This window comes from Adiantum capillus-veneris, chromosome 11 (assembly GCF_014529385.1).
Source record: "Adiantum capillus-veneris isolate H3 chromosome 11, ASM1452938v2, whole genome shotgun sequence".
In the NCBI taxonomy this organism is placed as follows: domain Eukaryota; kingdom Viridiplantae; phylum Streptophyta; class Polypodiopsida; order Polypodiales; family Pteridaceae; genus Adiantum; species Adiantum capillus-veneris.
Window position 1 is genome coordinate 75,610,802 of NC_140941.1, and position 20,395 is coordinate 75,631,196.

Consider the following 20,395-nt stretch of genomic DNA (forward strand, 5'->3'; position numbering starts at 1 on the left):
TACTTTGTTGTAAATTAGTGTTTGCTGATCATCATTCTACGCTTATGCTAATTTGATTTCACGGTTTCCTTGTCTAATCAAAATAAAGCTGGAAGGACTGCTGACATCACAAGTTTCACATTAATTTTTATTTGCAAAACATGTTGAATCTTCAAAGTATGGTCTAAGTTTTCTTAGAAATGTGAAACATTACTTGCATAGTGATATCAGATGTTCAATGCAATACAAAACTCTCTATAAACTTTTATCCATATTTCAAATGGGGCAATTTGTATAGAGTATATAATAATGTCAAACTACTGTCAATCTCACTCTTGTGAGTAAGTTGCAACTAGTAATGCTTGCAATTGTTTAAGGGCACAATTGTTTATCAAATTGGTTGAGATTGATGCCCTTCATTCCTTAGTTCTCTTGAACCATTCATAGCCCTTTAATTCGCCTCTATTTGGTTGTTAGCATTAAATCATGCTTATAGAACTTCAACTTGAGACTACCTTTTCACTTTCAATGTGAATCCATACTTGATACGAGAGAGAGAGAGAGAGAGAGAGAGAGAGAGAGCATCACTATTTTCTTACGAAGACACTGATAACAAGAAAGATAAAATTACTGATTTTAGAATTATTTGCCTCATTTTGAGGTTTGTGTCAACAAAGAAAACTACTTGATCTTAGCAAACACTATGGTCAACTTTTGTATCGATGAACGTCTTTCTTTATTAAACCACACAAGGCATTTGATTCACTGTGCATCAAGATATCATGAACAACTAATCTTAATTGATATCATACATGTGAGATATTATCAATTCTCTAAAGTATTATTGATGGATAGCATCATTCAAATTGATGTTCAATAGAACCTAGAGGCTGTGTACGCGTCGTTTGTAGATCCCCATGTACCAAGGTGTTAACTAGTCTTGCTTGGTGGGCCTTTGCTGAACATAATCAGATAGATTTTGGAACACAACTGATTACTTGGTTGGTTGTGATTGTTGTCGCCTTGGTTTTGTTGTGGTGATGAAAGAAAAATGAGTAGAACCAATTGATAGGCACCAATAATAGTTCAGGTTGGGACTTGATGAGCATTGGGAAGAAGCAAGTCGTGTCCCATAGTGTTCCATGTACGCTACTAAAGAGGGTAATTGAATCGAGTAAAAGGGTTGTAACTTAACCTAGTTTGGTAGTTGTTTGTAGATTTCACCATTCAACCTAGTAATATCAACCATTTATTCTTTAAACCATGGAACCATCTTTGAGACACCCATCTTATCTCAATCATGCGCAGTCAATTTTCCTTTATTTCAATATATATGTTGAATTGCCAAGCTGTCCAAAAAGAAATGCATGTCTATTTGATATATAGATACGATGATCAAAATTGAGCATGCACTCGTGAGGAAAACATATGGATAAACTAAACTTAAGCAAGCTTTGACAAACTCAAAAATACAGAAAGCATAAGCAGAGTATAAAAATTGAACTACACTACCGACCTGATAATCATATATGAATGTCATCCAATCGTGCAAGCCAGAGGACAATGTTTGATTCAAGCTACAAAAAGAAATGTGAATAGTTAAACATATCTTCTTGCAATGAAACGTTACAGACTGAAAGTGCAAAGTATACAGTGCACGTCATGCAGAGATGCCATACAAAAGTATGGTGGAGAGCTGGCACTGTGGTCTCTCCAAAAATTATAAGAAATAGAAGCCGTGCCCTGCCCCGTAGCATTTATGTGTTGCACCAAGCAAACGTATAGTCATGGGGTGTTGGATATAGATAACGAACCTTATAGTGTTGTCGAGATGGACTCGCGCTTCTGCAATTGAGATGTCCACTGTTGTGAATATTTGTCCTCCCTGCCAGACACAAACACGCATTAAGACAAGTAAATGAGATGTAACATATTGATTGAGTTTAAAGAGAAGCAAATCTAATTTTATATTTTATGTCGAAAGTTCACTACATAAAGAGTTATGAGTGCTTTTCGATAGATTTTCCCTTGTTAAAATTGCACTATCTCTCTCTGCTCGACAGTCAACTCTTTCTCTCGTCTTATGTTGTATCCAGTTTCCTATTTGCCCAGTTTTCACGACACGATCAACTAATACATTAAATCCCTCAGAGAAGCGAGGAAGTTGATTAAAGCAATATACCCTAGGGCACAACATTCCAAGAGGGCTGGAGCACAAGGTAGCCTATATAATCTTTGCCGCCCCTCCACACCCGTAACGATGATACAATTCTCGGCAACAACATGGCAGCGGATTTGACACCATCTGTCCATAGGACGAGTGCCTCAATAAGGTTCCCAGAGGTGATGTGGAGTTGTTGCCAACTCAATCCATGTTGCAGTTGGTGATCCCTGACTGACATCCAGTTTGCACTCCCGCACTCCCAGACCTTCAACCCTCCGTCCGTAGTTGTCCGCCAGATCCAAACACCACACCAGTAGGATTCGGCCCTTGCATTTGACAACACTTTCAAGGGCAAGGTTCAACTTTCCAAGGCACCTTGGTACTGAAGACTTCACAGTGCTCTATATGCATCTCTCTGGGGTATATGCGTACATTGCACCCTTTTGCTTATCCAGCACAAAAAGGTAATCATCCAGCATAATATGATCATGATGTGCAGTGGCCATAGGCCCTGGAGACCCATGGGCAGGAGATGAACTTGGTGGCCTTGGTAAGAGGGTTAGAGGCGACAAAGGAATGTATGCGATCAGTGCACTCAACCGCGACTAGGCCACCAACCCTACTCATGAGGTGTTGCGCCATAGTCGCACATGGAGGAAGGCGACTCCACCTCCACCAGATCTTGCCCCTGTTGTTGACATTGTTACAAGGGGCAAGGGGGAAAGGCAAAGTGCAATGAGCTTTGAGATCACGGTACCTGGCCAGTATATGGGGACATAACGCCTAATCACCGCGATCTAGGTCTCATGCCGAGTGCCCAAAGTCATAACTCACGCCATGACTTGCATGCCTCCACACACTCCTGTCAAGCCGACACCCTGATCTAGCAGGGAAGTGAACGCAGCACCACAAAATTGCCTCTTTCCTCCTCATCTCCTTCTCCTGCTCTTCTACTTTTGGATCCGCTTCCCCATTACTACTAGCTCTACTACAATGTACAATTTCACCACGCTCGCCGTATGCCAAGCGAGAGCTTGGCTTGCATTCTTGCCATGTCCTGCACTTAACCATGCTCAAGCACTGCTTCTCACTGCTGTAGATAGCGCAACTGATTAGAAGATTTTCATGGGTCTGTTTTTTTAGAAGCTTTTCATGGTGCTCGGTATTGCAACGTCGCTCGTTTCTTAGAAACGCTGAGAGAGATGGAGTCCGAGACCGAGACGGCCTCTCTCGCTTCTCTCTCTCTCTCAAAGATGCTGCTAAGCCAGTAAACGGAATGTAGAAAGGGATTGGTTGCTATAATGAGCAAAAGCCATAATGAGAGCTTGGTTTAGAGAGATGAACGAAGGACCGCCACCGTCATTGTAGAATCAGGTGTCTAGGTTGAGGGAGGTAGGGGTGGGCGCCATGGAAGTATCCTTGCAGGTGGCGGTGAGATTGTTGATAGAAGAGAGGTTGATATCGCAGTAGGACATTATGAAGTTGCTACTGTCAAGGCCGCAATAAAGTTGCCGATATACAGTGATGATGAACAGTGATGATGACTTGTTCATCCTTCATCACTTGATATAGGCTGCCAGTCAGCTAAAAGCCGCACTTCACCGCGTTGTGCATGGCCCGTGTCATGCCCATACAAACGTTGAGAGAGCAACCAACGCTGCCATAGACGAATGCCTTCCCCCGCTTCCTTTGTCTTCGCCATTAAACGTGAGGCACTCCATTCCCTGCACCAAATTCATCGCTGTGGGGATCTCAAAAACTTCGTGCCTTTCAAGGCAAAGCTCACCTTATGCCGCTACGGCCATCATCTACGAAAGAGAAACAAATGGAGCAGGAGCAGGACAAAGGTTCTTTCACAAATTCTCTCTCTCTCTCTCTCTCTCTCTCTCTCTCTCTCTCTCTCTCTCTCTCTCTGAAAGAGTGGCCTGACACAAACTTCGAGAATTTCCAACTGCTTCTGTGTCTCGCTTTCGAAATTCGATTGCGCACAGTGCAGAGCAGGTATGTGCACAACGTTTTTTCTTGTTATATAAATAGCTGTTATAGAGCTTTTGACGCGTCAATGCGATGTCTTGTTTTTTTAAAGGTATTGTGCAAATGCAACATGGTGGCTTGTGGGCTCAAAGAGAGGGAAAAGAACCTTTGGCTCACCAAGTAAATAATAATCCAGCTTAACAAAGCAGAATAAAAAGCCTACATTATCACCAACAAACTAGAGGCAAACTAAAGACTATTATGAATGGCTAGAATGGAATTCAAGAATGAAGGACTATGGTCTCAACCACTCTGGCAAACTATTATGCACTTAAATTGCTTCAATCATTTTCACATGTTGCTACTAGCAGTACAAATCACGAGGGTAAGACCACTACATATTTTATGTTATCCCTCTCAAAAAACCAACCCACATCATTAGAGCATGCTTTTATGTAGATTGTAAAGAAGCTTTTAACCCTAGCAATTGGAAGTATAAACAATCTTTTTTATTAAAGCATCTGATCTCGGGAGACATCCCTATGAGAGCATATCATCATTACCACTGCTACAATTCTAAGTATGAACATAATGCAAAATGAACTCCAATTTTATAATTCATATGAAAGGACAATTGTTGTTTTCATTGAAGCATAAATAATCAACAGGTTTAAGGTCGTTTGCAACATCTTTGCATCAAGTCCATGTGTCCGTAATGTTACTGCTCCATCGACTCTTAAAAGTCAATTTCAGGAGCAAGTTTTGCACCGAAGATTCTTGAAAATAGCATTTCTTGATGTAAGTTACATCAAATCTCTAAGAAAACTTGGATCACGCTTTGAAGAGTCCGCATGATTTGCAAATAAAAACAAATTTCACACTTGTCATGTCAAAAAACTACAATGAAAGCAAGCTATGCATTGATTACCTCAGTATCATGTCTTTACTCCACCAGCTTTGTTTTGCTTTGACAGTGGAATTCTGCAAAACCAAATCAACATGGACATAGAACTAATCAATTCAACATGACCATGAAATTGTAACCATAAAAACCAAAGACAAATTTACAGCAGATTAGTTAGAGGATAATGAAAAGATGCACCATATCAATCAACCACAACCAAAAAACGCCCACCTCTTGATTTACATCTCTTCATAAGGTGTGGAGATTTATCGCAAACACCCTGCACAAACAAGAGCTCTTACATTTTAAGATACATACACCTATACAAATTTGTGAAGCATTAACACTCTGCCAGCTTGATAAGAAGGAAACAAAATTTGAAGCTTCGGGGAAATCTCAGGCACAATCTCACCCCAATGCCGTCGTTCCAACCAACGGCTCCCTTTACTAGCTGCATTCAGCAACTTTTACACAAGTGCCTTTAGGCTTGGTGCAATTTGTAGAAATACAATAAGAGCAAAGCAATGCTCCAGTTTGAGTAGGATGTGCACCATGGGAGAGAGTTTGACAACACACAAACCCTAACAGCACCTGTGTGACTGCACAAAGTAAAGCTAAGCTATCCCATAATCTAACTCAACTTGCGATCCATTTGCATTGTACAACGCCTGTACTCAGCAACATACAGATACCATCTCTTACAACAATGGAGAAAAAGGCTGAAGCAGAATACTATCTTCGATTCATCCACTGTGATTTGTAAAGATCTCACGGAACGGTACAGAACCTAGACTACACCATTTACACAAAAGCGCCTCTCTACATTTTTCATGCATTCTGGTCATTAAATTGCAGAAGCATGGGAAGAATTGGCTGGCTTGAGCCAACAAATAATCCTCTAGAATGTTGTTTCTGAAGGCTACATAGCTGCAACCATTGACAAGACAGAACTTGCCTTCGACCCTTCTGATTTGGCCACCCACCATCCACAGTAGTTTTGAGCAAACCCAAGTTTTAATGGAGAAATAAGCCGGGCCACTCTTCTTCTCCACAACCAGCAGAATTTGTAAGGAATGTGTGTGAATAATGCCTCGAAACAGCAAACTGATTACACATTTCTGAAAGCTCCCGCCATATCTTTTGCCGGGCTGTACTGGAAGATTTTAGCACCAGGAAGGCTAACGGTGTAATAATCTTCTCAAGCCAGACTCTCCTGTTAGAATCCTCCATGAAGCTTTGCTTAGTTCAATGACAGCCAAACCAAGTAGCTCAAAAGCGTCTTGGAGAAAGTTTGCGAGGTGATGGTAGCCGCTGTAATCCACGAGGAACATCACCCGATCTCACTCTTTTGTTGGTTTGTAACGGAGGAGACCTGTATAAAACCACCATGGAAAAAGACTCGCTCTTTTTGAACTTTACTTCCTGAAGTATAAAGAAGTGAGCTTAAAACATTTTAGGAGTAAGGATTCAGCAGAAGTACCTTGGAGGATTCATTCTCTTTGGAAGTCCTCGTGGTGGCGGTGCCAACTGGAAAAACCTTAATGCCTCTTCTGCTGCCTACATAATGCAGAACAGTTTTCATCAATCATCTTTATTTGCAGCCCTGAAAGCTTGAGCAAACCCCATACAAGTATTATATCCACCATTCCAAGTATTATATGCACATGCTCAGACCAATAAATACGGACATGTATGTAATGTCATGCAGCCTACAATAGTACAGCGGGGCGTTCATTGAGGTGATGAACTCAAGCAAACATCGAGACACACCATATTGTGGATTGCAAGTATGTCTAGGTAAAGGGGGGTGACCACACCAGGCAGCAAGGATTGTCTGGAAAAGTAGGCCACCCATAGAAACAGGAGACAGCATTTCCAACATGCTGAAACGCTGAAACAGGCACATAGGCCAGGCTGAAACGTTGCAACGCCTTGAAACGGGCAGCATTCGATTCCAGAGAGTAGGCGCTTTTTTTTTCCACGGCAGGCAGGAAGAGCGTTCGACTCGCTTGGCTGTAGTTTAATTTGGGATAACTTTAAAGAATGTGACACATGTCAATTTTCTAAGCACACAAAAGAACAATTGTGGAGTGCCTTCAGTCATGTCACCTCCAAGAAGCAAAACATGCTTCTAACCACACGCACCAATGACATCTCTGCAAGTTTGAAGTTGCTTGGAGATTATCTCCAACCGAAAAATGAAAGCTTCATTGAGGTGCATCCTTCATCATCTGATGATCATCATGATGATCCAACCAGTGCACCTGGTAGCCCCTCAGCATTTTTTGAGGATGACATTGTAATCTGAGATATTTGACCCTTGATTTAATATGATTGAGTGCATTTTCTTATATGATTGAGTGCATTTTCAGATCGTATTTAGTCTACTCTCAGCTCCCTCCCTCCCTCCCTCTCTCTCTCTCTCTCTCTCTCTCTCTCAATCCGAGATCACCAAGCTCATCCGTCGAGACCTGACCCAGCTAGACACCAAGAGGAAATGGATACAGCCGACGCAGGAGCTGGGCACGAAGATGGCTTTCTACAGAGAGCATCTTCTCCAGCTTACGGAGGATGGTTTTGTGACAAGACCCAGATACATGGACACCCACTTGTCTCATGGGATAAGATGTGCTATTGGCCAGTTCCGCACATCTTCTCACCAGCTGCGGATTGACACTGGGAGATACAGCGGAGTACCAGCAGAGGCCAGGACTTGCCCCTTGTGTGACATGGAGCCTGAGACAGAGTTGCACTACACATGCCGCTGCCCCCTCTACTACGAGATACGAGGCCACTTCCATTGCTTGTTCAGAGAGGGTTTTGGACCACTCTCCAGAGTCATGGGATATGAGGATCAGAGATGCTTGGATTTGTTCTTGCTCGAGCTGCACAGACACAGAGATAGCCTGATGAGTGGAGAGGCTAGCCAGTCTCAGAGACGGATCACAGAATTCTTTAGAGCAGACACTGGACAGCCGCAGGAGCTACTACCACAGCAGAGCTCACTTTCGTCTCGCACCAGAGGCACACTGATCGACCGAGCGAGTGACCTGGGGAAATCCAGGCGCCCACGACTCCGGAGGACTACACAGCATCGACGGAGGCTTTATCAGAAGATTCGGAGAACTCTGGCCATGCATGCACGACGCCCGGTCAGACTACTATCCATGGAGGAGATTGATGAGGTCCGCCAGCGCCCGATGCTAGATCTCCTGTGATTTAGCTATCCCGGCAAGCTTCCCTTTTGCTTAGTTCACATCGACCAGTGTAGGATCCCATAGTATTTTTTTGTTTTGTTTTGTTATGGTGTTAGTTAGTTTGTTACTCTCACTTTGTATCACATCCACCACATTGTAACTTTCTGGTCTCATAGGTCACTTTGGCCTTTTGAAGACGTTAATATAACATTTCATTTCATTTCATCTCTCTCTCTCTCTCTCTCTCTCTCTCTCTCTCTCTCTCTCTCTCTCTCTCTCTCTCTCTCTCTCTCTCTCTCTCTCTCTCTCTCAATCCGAGATCACCAGGCTCATCCGTCAAGACCTGACCCAGCTAGACACCAAGAGGACATGGATACAGCCGACGCAGGAGCTGCGCACGAAGATGGCTTTCTACAGAAGCATCTTCTCCAGCTTACTGAGGATGGTTTTGTGACAAGACCCAGATACATGGACACCCACTTGTCTCATGGGATAAGATGTGCTATTGGCCAGTTACGCACATCTTCTCACCAGCTGCGGATTGACATTGGGAGATACAACGGAGTACCGGCAGAGGCCAGGACTTGCCCCTTGTGTGACATGGAGCCTGAGACAGAGTTGCACTACACATGCCGCTGCCCCGTCTACTACGAGATACGACGCCGCTTCCATTGCTTGTTCAGAGAGGGTTTTGGACCACTCTCCAGAGTCATGGGATATGAGGATCAGAGATGCTTGGATTTGTTCTTGCTCGAGCTGCGCAGACACAGAGATAGCCTGATGAGTGGAGAGGCTAGCCAGTCTCAGAGACGGATCACAGAATTCTTTAGAGCAGACACTGGACAGCCGCAGGAGCTACTACCACAGCAGAGCTCACTTTCGTCTCACACCAGAGGCACACTGATCGACCGAGCGAGTGAGCTGGGGAAATCCAGGCGCCCATGACTGCGAAGGACTACACAGCATCGACGGAGGCTTTATCAGAAGATTCGGAGCACTCTGGCCATGCATGCACGACGCCCGGTAAGACTACTGTCCATGGAGGAAATTGATGAGATCCGCCAGTGCCCGATGCTAGATCTCCTGTGATTTAGCTATCCCGGCAAGCTGCCCTTTTGCTTAGTTCACATCGACCAGTCTAGGATCCCATAGTATTTTTTGTTTTGTTTTGTTATGTTGTTAGTTAGTTTGTTACTCTCACTTTGTATGAGATCCACCACATTGTAACTTTCTGGTCTCATAGGTCACTTTGTCCTTTCGAAGACGTTAATAAAACATTTCATTTCATTTCATCTCTCTCTCTCTCTCTCTCTCTCTCTCTCTCTCTCTCTCTCTCTCTCTCTCTCTCTCTCTCTCTCTCTCTCTCTCTCTCTCTCTCTCTCTCCGAGATCACCAGGCTCATCCGTCGAGACCTGACCCAGCTAGACACCAGGAGAACATGGATACAGCCGGCGCAGGAGCTGGGCACGAAGATGGCTTTCTACAGAGAGCATCTTCTCCAGCTTACGGAGGATGGTTTTGTGACAAGACCCAGATACATGGACACCCACTTGTCTCATGGGATAAGATGTGCTATTGGCCAGTTACGCACATCTTCTCACCAGCTGCGGATTGAGACTGGGAGATACAGCGGAGTACCAGCAGAGGCCAGGACTTGCCCCTCGTGTGACATGGAGCCTGAGACAGAGTTGCACTACACATGCCGCTGCCCCATCTACTACGAGATACGAGGCCGCTTCCATTGCTTGTTCAGAGAGGGTTTTTGACCACTCTCCAGAGTCATGGGATATGAGGATCAGAGATGCTTGGATTTGTTCTTGCTCGAGCTGCACAGACACAGAGATAGCCTGATGAGTGGAGAGGCTAGCCAGTCTCAGAGACGGATCACAGATTTCTTTAGAGCAGACACTCGACAGCCACAGGAGCTACTACCACAGCAGAGCTCACTTTCGTCTCGCACCAGACACACTGATTGACCGAGCGAGTGAGCTGGGGAAATCAAGGCGCCCACGACTGCGGAGGACTACACAGCATCGACGGAGGTTTTATCAGAAGATTCGGAGCACTCTGGCCATGCATGCACGACGCCCGGTCAGACTACTGTCCATGGAGGAGATTGATGAGATCCGCCAGCGCCCGATGCTAGATCTCCTGTGATTTAGCTATCCCGGCAAGCTGCCCTTTTGCTTAGTTCACATCGACCAGTCTAGGATCCCATAGTATTTTTTGTTTTGTTTTGTTATGTTGTTAGTTAGTTTGTTACTCTCACTTTGTATCAGATCCACCACATTGTAACTTTCTGGTCTCATAGGTCACTTTGGCCTTTTGAAGACGTTAATATAACATTTCATCTCTCTCTCTCTCTCTCTCTCTCTCTCTCTCTCTCTCTCTCTCTCTCTCTCTCTCTCTCTCTCTCTCTCTCTCTCTCTCTCTCTCTCTCTCTCTCTCAAACAACAGTCGAGAAAAGCATTCGTTCCCATAGTCGGAACTGCTCACACAACAAAGTCGAGAAATTCCAAGGATCTAATGGCCTCCTTCGGCACACCAACGACCAGCACACGCAAGAGTTTCCTTGCGGTGGTAGCTGTGCCTAAGAAGGATCCCGCCACTCATCAAGAAGCAAGGATTACTGCTCTTGAAGCTCAGATTCAGGAACTTATTGAAGAGAATGCGCAACTCAAACAACGCTTGCTTAAGTTAGAGGAGACGAAGATAGAGAGCCAAGATCTAATTGCAAAAGCTCAAGGTGTTGAAGCGTCCCTTACCGAAACCGTCAAAGCAATGAAAGAAGCTCATGAAGCGACACACGAGAAGATCGACACCAAGATACAAGCAGTTTTACAAGAATGCAAACTACAAGAATCCCTTGGTCTTAAGGTCAGGATTGGAGGACTTCACGCACCTTGGTGCACAAGCGAGGACACTCTTGAAGAGGCAATTGCCAAACTCAATAACATTCTTCAACCTGTCAACATCAAGCCTGAAACCATTTCCTGGATCAATGACACACACAAGCATGTACCACCCGAACATTGTATTCTCACCTTCAAGGACAAAGAAGAACGAAAAAAGCTACTACGCCAATCCCGTCTCCTCAAGGGAACAACGTTTTGGATCACCGAAGAATTAACCACAAACCAACTCAAAACCAAACCAAATGAGCTCAAGAAGGTACATGAAGTCCGCAAACAAGGTAAATGGGCAGTTTATCGAGGTGGTAAAGCCATCATCCAAGAATTCCGAAACCCTAAATTAGTTCACTCCACAGCTGACCCTCCCTAGTTTTTTGTTTTCCCCATTTCCCTTTCTTTTTACCCTCCCAATGGACCCTCAGTCCTTAACTGATATGTATCGTCATCATCATCTTTCTGTTTAGTCGGAACCATTTGTAATGTTTGTTTTTGGTCCCATGGGTCATATCTAACCTCCGTGGACGATAATACAATCTCTCTCTCTCTCTCTCTCTCTCTCTCTCTCTCTCTCTCTCTCTCTCTCTCTCTCTCTCTCTCACAATCCGAGATCACCAAGCTCATCCGTCGAGACCTGACCCAGCTAGACACCAAGAGGAAATGGATACAGCCGACGCAGGAGCTGGGCACGAAGATGGCTTTCTACAGAGAGCATCTTCTCCAGCTTACGGAGGATGGTTTTGTGACAAGACCCAGATACATGGACACCCACTTGTCTCATGGGATAAGATGTGCTATTGGCCAGTTACGCACATCTTCTCACCAGCTGCGGATTGACACTGGGAGATACAGCGGAGTACCAGCAGAGGCCAGGACTTGCCCCTTGTGTGACATGGAGCCTGAGACAGAGTTGCACTACACATGCCGCTGCCCCATCTACTATGAGATATGAGGCCGCTTCTATTGCTTGTTCAGAGAGGGTTTTGGACCACTCTCCAGAGTCATGGGATATGAGGATTAGAGATGCTTGGATTTGTTCTTGCTCGAGCTGCACAGACACAAAGATAGCCTGATGAGTGGAGAGGCTAGCCAGTCTCAAAGACGGATCACAGATTTCTTTAGAGCACACACTGGACAGCCGCAGGAGCTACTACCACAGCAGAGCTCACTTTCGTCTCACACCAGAGGCACACTGATCGACCGAGCGAGTGAGCTGGGGAAATCCAGGCGCCCATGACTGCGAAGGACTACACAGCATCGACGGAGGCTTTATCAGAAGATTCGGAGCACTCTGGCCATGCATGCACGACGCCCGGTAAGACTACTGTCCATGGAGGAAATTGATGAGATCCGCCAGTGCCCGATGCTAGATCTCCTGTGATTTAGCTATCCCGGCAAGCTGCCCTTTTGCTTAGTTCACATCGACCAGTCTAGGATCCCATAGTATTTTTTGTTTTGTTTTGTTATGTTGTTAGTTAGTTTGTTACTCTCACTTTGTATGAGATCCACCACATTGTAACTTTCTGGTCTCATAGGTCACTTTGTCCTTTCGAAGACGTTAATAAAACATTTCATTTCATTTCATCTCTCTCTCTCTCTCTCTCTCTCTCTCTCTCGCGGACAGAACTCACCAGACTCATACGCCAGGATCTGATTCAGCTAGATACCAAGAGCACATGGATACAGCCGACACAGGAGTTGGGAACGAAGATTGCCTTTTACAGAGAGCATCTTCTCCAACTCAAGGAGGACGGTTTTGTGACTAGGCCTGCATATATGGATACGCACTTATCACATGGGATACGATGTGCTATTGGGCAGATACGCACATCCTCACATCAGCTCCAGATCGAGATTGGCCGATTTCGAGGGGTGCCAGCAGGGGCAAGGATATGTCACCTATGTCACTTAGAACCAGAGACAGAGCTGCACCACACGTCATTGCTCGGCGTACTATGAGATACACAGCCGCTTCCACTGTCTGTTCAGAGAGGGCTTCGGGCCATTTTCTAGAGTCATGAGATACGCAGATCAGAGATGTCTAGGATTGTTCTTGCTAGAGATACGCAGACTCAAGGAGAGCTTGCTGAGGACATCAGGGGAGAGACAGATCTCAGAGCCCACCCACACTAGAGGTACGTTGATTGACCGAGCCATGGAGCTAGGCAGATCCAGACACCCACGACCTCGAGGGGTCTCCCACCATCGACGAAGGCTACAGCAGAAGATACAGATCACTCTAGCTCGACATGCAAGACGCCCAACCAGAGTACTGACCATGGAGGATGTGGATGAGATTCAACAATGACCGATGAGAGATTTCATTTGAACCCACCAAACCCCCCCCCCCCGAATCAGCTTCAGATTCATGTCCTGAATGTTTCTAGTGTTAGTCTTTGTACTCGCCGTACTGAGACATGATATCAGATTCACCAATTTGTAACTTTTTGGTCTCATAGGTATTTTGGCCATTTGAAGACGTTAATATAACATTTCATTTCATTTCATCTCTCTCTCTCTCTCTCTCTCTCTCTCTCTCTCTCTCTCTCTCTCTCTCTCTCTCTCTCTCTCTCTCTCTCTCTCTCTCTCTCTCTCTCTCTCTCTCTCTCTCTCTCTCTCTCTCTCTCTCTCTCTCTCTCTCTCTCTCTCTCTCTCTCTCCCCCCCCCCGGGCCGCTTGGAGACTGCGAGAGCGAGGGCGAGGGCAAGGGCGAAGGCGAGGCCAGCCAGCGAGGGCGAGGGCGAGGGCGAGGGCTTGGTGGCGAAGGCGAGGCCAGCCAAGGCGAGAGCGAGACCTCAGCAAGGCGAGGACGAGGGCTTGGAGGCAACGGGCAGAGGCTACTCGAACAGCAAACAGCACTACATGGAAAGCAAGCAAGGCTGTTACGGCAGCTAGCAGACCCACTGTGTCTCTGCAGCAACTTACATTGCTCTGTCACATCAACACCAGTGGCAGCTGTTGAGGGCCTTGACTCAATGCTCGCTCTGTTCTTCTCTCTCTGATGGATCAACCAGCCGAGGATGGTGATGTAGGTGGCTTCACCAGCCCACAAAAAATGAAAGCGACATTCAAGCGGAGGAACAGAGATAGTATACTCTCGCCAAGCTCTCTACGGGCAGGGAAAACCGTCAGACTCCAAGATGATTTAATAATGGAGAGGGTTCAAGTGATGATTAAATCGGAGCTCAGCTTTATGAGAGATGACATCAGGAAAGAGATGTACGCAAACGCAAAGAGTTATAAGAATTCTATGTATGCATGATGAGAATTGGATAAAGCGATGCTTGGTAAGCATGATGAGATGTATCTATCTGTGAAAGGGGAGATGCTGCGGGCAGAAGTGAATGTAATGGAATGTATTATGCAGAAAAAGTTGGATGAGGCAACTGCAAGCTTTGAATCTTGGAAAACCAATGTGGAAAAGTGCATGAAGGAAAAGGATGCAGTGATTGAAGAGCTTAAAGGGGAACTTGCAGCTTGCAAAATTATGCCCAAAATGGAGGGGGGAAATCAGCCCTTGATGTTAAAGGAGCTCGAAGAAATTAAGGAGCAGGTGAAAACTCTGCGCGAAGGGGAAGAACGAAACTCGAAAGAGGCTTCCTCATGGGCGGAGCGCCTTTTTAAAACACAGGAGAAGGTTGACGAAGCAGAAAAATGGATTGAAGGTGCAAAGAAAGAAAGGCCCGGATACCAGAAGCCGCACAGACTTCTACCATCATCAATATGACCATTGAGGAGGAACAGAGCCCTCCATGTGCGTATTACTGGTCTCAAAGACACCGAAAATGTAGAAGAAGAAGTGAAGGAACTCTTGCAGCACATGGGCATCCCGGAACCTATGCACACAGGTGCTTGGAGAGTAGGAAAGAAGGGAGTGGATGAGAAGGGAATCGTCAAAGAGAGAGCACTTATTTTGTGTTTCCCGACTTTGGAAACAAGGAATTCATTCCTAAAGAAAAGACCAGCACTTAAGAAAACTCGGATATTTATGGGGGATGACCTTACTTTAGCACAAATAGCACATATGCAAGAGTTGATGCAAGAGATCAAGGCAGCAAGGGAGAAGGGAAAAATTGCCTTTTATAGAGGAGGGAAAGTAGTGGTTTTGGAAAGACGCACAACATGACGGTGCGAGACATATGGGACCACACTCCGGATGGCGGCATGGAATTGTAATGGATCATATAGGCTGGATGTGGGTGCCTTTGAGGATAGCTTCTAGAATAGAGACATTGTCTTTTACTCAGAGACACATCAGAAATCTGGACAGTTGATGCCAAGTGTGACTGGTTATTCATGGGAGACAGCTTGTCGGCCAAACACTAGATCCCAGCATGGGAGTCGAGGTTCAGGAGGGGTAGCAGTCTTATTCAGGGAGGAGTTGCAGCCACTATTACACATTGTCCGGAGAGATCACCAGGCGAGATACATGTGGGTGAGACTGAGAGCTGAGACGGGCAGATTCTTATACATTGCTATATGTTACTTTTCCCCTAGCACATCAGTCTATACCTCACCTAGAGGGCAATCCCCTTTCTCTATACTTGATGATGACATATGGGAGTTCTCTAGAGATGGAGATATCATTCTCTTGGGAGACTTTAATGCCACGACGGCCAACTCCCAAACGGTATTTTATGATACCTCGGAGGAGATGCTTAGAGAGATGGATTTATCGGAGATGGGGCTTGACAGACACTCACAGGATAGAGAACACACAGAGTATGGGAGATATCTCATGGAGATGACGACTACGCATGGTTTGGCCATACTTAATGGTCTAGAGATTTTTCCTTCGTCTGGGGGATTCACATGCTTTCCACACAGACATGGGGCCAGTACAGTGGACTATGTCATGACTTCACCGAGCTTCATCTCTAGTATTCAGGATCTCAGTGTGGGACCTAGACCTATTGGAGTAGCAGTGGACCATGCTCTCCTGACTTTTTCAATCTCTTTCCAGTATAGTGCCTCTCAGACACCACGCAGGATTGCACACACACGGTATACTTTTACACCAGAGACGGACTCAGTTTATGTCGAGGAGATTTACAAGCGGATGTGGACAACCGAGCCTGTATATACCGTAAGGGAAATCACCACTCTATTGACGGAGATCTTGCATGGGGCAACAGCAGAGGCATACCCACACACTCAGCCAGATCAGAGAAGACGTTCTGGGAATATGCCTCAGAATAGTTGGTATAATGAGGAGTGCAGGGAGATGAGAGCTCAGATTCAGAGCGAGCTTATACTTGGAGTCATTACATATAGACAGTCTCGGATTGCCCTTCGGCGTTTAGTGCAACGGAAGAAGCAGGCCTTTTTAGCCCAGATGGAACGTGATTTGTATCAGCTCTTTCAGAGTCGAGATTCAGGTGAGGCCTGGCATCTCTTCCAAGAGCACTCACCTCCAACAGTGATTACTTCTCCCGAGATTTGGGGTCAGTATGCAGCATCATTATATACAGTACCTGGGCAACCACCATTACCAGACCCTCTAGAGCCATGTCCAGCCACTAGTACCTTCTTTACCACTGAGATGGTGAAGAACGCTGTCAGGAGTTTTTTGGAGCAAGGGATTGCGCATATGTACATATACATGCATGGTGCATCAAATAAAGAATTGCCCATTTTTCAGAGCCAGGTGGTTACGTGGGGCCCACATGTGTACAGGTAGGACAGGGTGTACATAGTGCATCGATTTTCACTATTACCAGTACCACTGTGTTTTTTCTACAATAAGGAGGAGTTGGTAGCGCATAAAACTTCTCGAGGAAGCTATCCGCGGGCCGACGACATGAGGTAAGCAGGTGCGTCAAATGGCATCGAGTGGCGTCAGGAGGTCGAAAGGGGTCAATACTTGCACGCGGAGAAGTATGGACACGACGTGGGTGTTTTCTTGTGATACTTATGCAGAAAGGTCATCATGAGGACCACTTTTTGGGGCCACTTCACATGGTTGCGGGATGCATTATTTGGAAAAACTGAGTGCCAGGTGTGCGGATGATGCAAAAAGGTGACAGCTATGCACTGCGAGGTCAGTTTTTGGCTTGTTCGGGATCCGTTTGAGGTCATCTAAAAGGCCACGGGTGCCCAACTAATAAAGCTAAGTGTGGGAACTGAAAAAACAGAGAGAAGACCAGAAAAACCGCGGAGAAGAGAGGAGGAACAGCCGCAACTGTGTTTTTGGGGTTTTTGGAGCCTGTTTTGGTTGTAAACTGCTCATCCGAGGTCGGATTTGAGCACTTTGACATTGTAGACTGTGATTTTGGGCCGTTCCGGACGCGATGGCGCTGTCCATTTTGCCAAATTCCTCACTCTTTTTCTGCTGTTTTGGCTGTGTAAGTTTCTCCTATGAGCGAAGCTTCTGCTCCAATTTGTGATTGTATCTGGTATCTTTTATCCATATTGTGTGAGCTATTTGCCCCATTGGTGTTGGCCCAAGCTCAATTGTATCTAAACATCAGAAATTCTCCTCTTTTGAGCTGAATTTTTGGGTGTGTGTGTGTGTATGTGTGTGTCTCTGTGTGGAGTGGGCAAGTGGATAGTCTCTCTCCTCTCACTCCATAGGTGTGTTTCTTGTCTCGGCCAGGTGGTTGTGTAAGCGGAGTGGTGCCCCATAGTGTGTGTGTATCTTCCCAAGAGTGTGTGTCGGGTCGTTTTAGAGGCGCTGTGTGTGTTTTCATCCCGCTCACATTCTTTTGGCGCCCCCACGGAGGATCTTCTTCGAGTACCTTCTGCTTCAAGCTTCAAGCTTCGAGATTCGGGATTACAGGTTATAGGTTATAGGTTACAGGGACAGGTACAGGTACAAGTGATTCACACAGGTACAGGTAGCTGAAGTACGGTGATATACTAGCAGTGATGTCACTTGCAGTTGTTGTGGGTATGCATCACTTGGCGCCTATTTGAGCGCATTGTCTGCTGGATTGTACGTTACTTGTGGAAACTGCCATTGTACGCATTTGTGGAGCCATACTTGGTTGTATTTGGCAATCCCAGCCATTTCTGAGACTTGGTCTGGAAGATAGTTATTTCTGAGACTTGACTATACGCGATTTGCATTAGCCTTCGTGTGAGGGTTGATAGCGTGAGGTTTTTATTGAGCTGGGGGATTCTCAAATGTCGAGATCCTTTCGGTGATACAGGTAGCTGGAGCACCCTTTTTGTGACCTCGCCATAGGCTATGTACTAGTGAGTTCTACTTGATGCTCGGGTTCTATTGTTGACAGTTTATGCATACATATACAGTCTATATTTTGGGTTCCTACTGCTCTATTTTTGGGGAAACTCTGCCAAAATTTTTCCAAGTTATGATGGCTGGTTTTTTGGTCTTTTGAGCCATTTATGCTGTTATACTGCTGAAATTTTGGCAAAATCAGAGGTTAAGTCAGGTGTGCCTTCTTGGGAGCTTCATGGTTGGCTTTAATGGATGATCAAAATGGCCCTCAATTCACTCCATTTCATTTAACTCAAAGAATCCAGATAAATGTTCATGTGTCCAGGAAGATTTTTTTACAGCAGCGCATAGTCTTTATGTTCGGGCCAAGAAGATTACGAGATATCTTGGAATGTCCTTTGCCTGTTGTAATTCCGATGATCAACTATGAAAACTCATTTGATGTGCATATGTTTGTCCTTATCTAAAGTTGAGCTCCATTGAAGTTTCTGGGGATTGGGTAGTGAGAAGTTTTGGGTTCTTACACGTGTGTTCGAAGGGGTTCTCAAAGCATTATAAGATGTTACTTTTGGGCAGCTTATAGAGATGGTGCCTAAGCTAAAGCGACAGTGGAAGAAGATGGTTAACCCAATGGAGAAAGAGCCAGAGAGAGGTTCAATAAAGGTGTTAGCAATGGATGAGCTACCAGACATTTGTCCAATAGTAGATGTGTGGCATAAAAGGAAAAATTTGGGACAAGGTTATGTGGATGGCGGAGCCCAAATATGCGTCATAAAACACTCATGCGTTGAGAAGATAGATCTCACAGTGGCTGGGGTTTCAGGTTTCCGGATTAGATTGGCAAACCATCAAAAAATAAAATGCTTGGGTGTTGTAAAGAGCTTAGAAGTGGAGGCATATGATGCAAAGGCAGTGGTTGATTTTCATGTGATGCCAGCAGGGTTGGGAGCATATCCTATTATACTGGGCAGACCATGGTTACGTGCAGTGGGAGCTGTTCAAGATTGGTGACATGGTACGATTAGCCTCTATGGAAAGACAGGTACCAAGAAGCTTTATAATATGGACACAAGGAAACGATTAGAGGAGCTTTATGAAGATGAGGATGAGTCTAGTGATGAAGACTCTTCCACGGTGACAGATGAGGACAGTGATAGCACTACCAGTAGTGATGAGGATGCTCATGTTGCATTTCTTTTGATGGACAAAGAAATCCAAGGGTTTGGTTTAGTTGCATTTGCGAATGAGGTTGAAGATGAAAGTGAAGGGCCTTATGAAGTGATTGAAGGGCTGATGCAAACCAAGGTTGAGTTGTCAAAGAAGCAGGAATTGTTGACACAAATGACCTCTCAGCTATGGAGAAGGATATATATTTGCACATGCTGGCTAGTTTTCCTGATTTGTTCATTACTTCATATGAAGAGATCAGAGGGTTCAAGGGCGAAGAGATGTATATAGAGTTGAAAGAAGGTGCTAAGCCAGTGCGGCAAAGGCTAAGAAGGATGGGTCAAGAGCAAATGGAAGCCTTGCGAGAAGCGGTGGACAAGTTATTGAAGGCAGGGTTCATAGTCCCTATGGAGACCACAGAATGGGTGAGTCCAATAGTAGTCAGTCCAAAGAAGGATGGGAAGTGGAGAATTTGTGTAGATTTGAAGCCCTTAAACGCAGCCACTAAGAAGAACCCATATCCTCTTCCATTCATCGATCAGATCTTGGATTCAGTGGCAGGTTATGAGAGGTACAGTGTGTGTGATGGTTTTTCAGGCTATTTTCAATTGAAGATTGCTCTTAAAGACCGCACACAGACCACTTTTATTACGCCATGGGGCTGCTATTGCTACACAGTATTGCCATTTGGGTTGTCAAATGGACCTTCCTTCTATCAAGAGAGAGCAAATTGGGTGTTGGAACCATTCATTGGTAGTTGTGTTAAAGCTTTTGTGGATGACTTCTGTGTTTATAGCAGTAGAGCTGAACACCATGAGAAGCTGCAGATGGTATTGGCTCGATATGATGAATGTGGAGTACAACTAAATCTAAAGAAATGTCATCTAGCACAACCAAGGGTGTGAAGTTATTGGGCCAT

The 20,395-nt window shown here is 45.3% G+C and overlaps 1 protein-coding gene across 9 annotated transcripts in view; it reads right to left on the bottom strand.

Moving 5' to 3' along the window:
* Positions 1–1,793: 1,793 nt before the first annotated feature.
* The window catches only part of LOC147447465 (RNA polymerase II C-terminal domain phosphatase-like 2), a 92,296-nt gene continuing 73,694 nt past the window's right edge, over positions 1,794–20,395 (bottom strand). For 4 of the 9 annotated variants that reach the window (XM_086523250.1, XM_086523253.1, XM_086523254.1 and 1 more), the window contains exons 16-19: positions 6,502–6,578; positions 5,434–6,393; positions 5,253–5,301; positions 4,743–5,098 (exon numbers count right to left, since the gene is read on the bottom strand). In XM_086523250.1, coding sequence (XP_086379376.1) covers positions 6,291–6,393; positions 6,502–6,578 — 180 coding nt within the window. In that variant the 3' untranslated portion in view covers positions 4,743–5,098; positions 5,253–5,301; positions 5,434–6,290. Of the gene's footprint in view, positions 1,865–4,742; positions 5,099–5,252; positions 5,302–5,429; positions 6,394–6,501; positions 6,579–20,395 lie in introns of those variants that run through there. The other 5 variants (XM_086523252.1, XM_086523258.1, XM_086523259.1 and 2 more) reach the window with 5 other exon arrangements.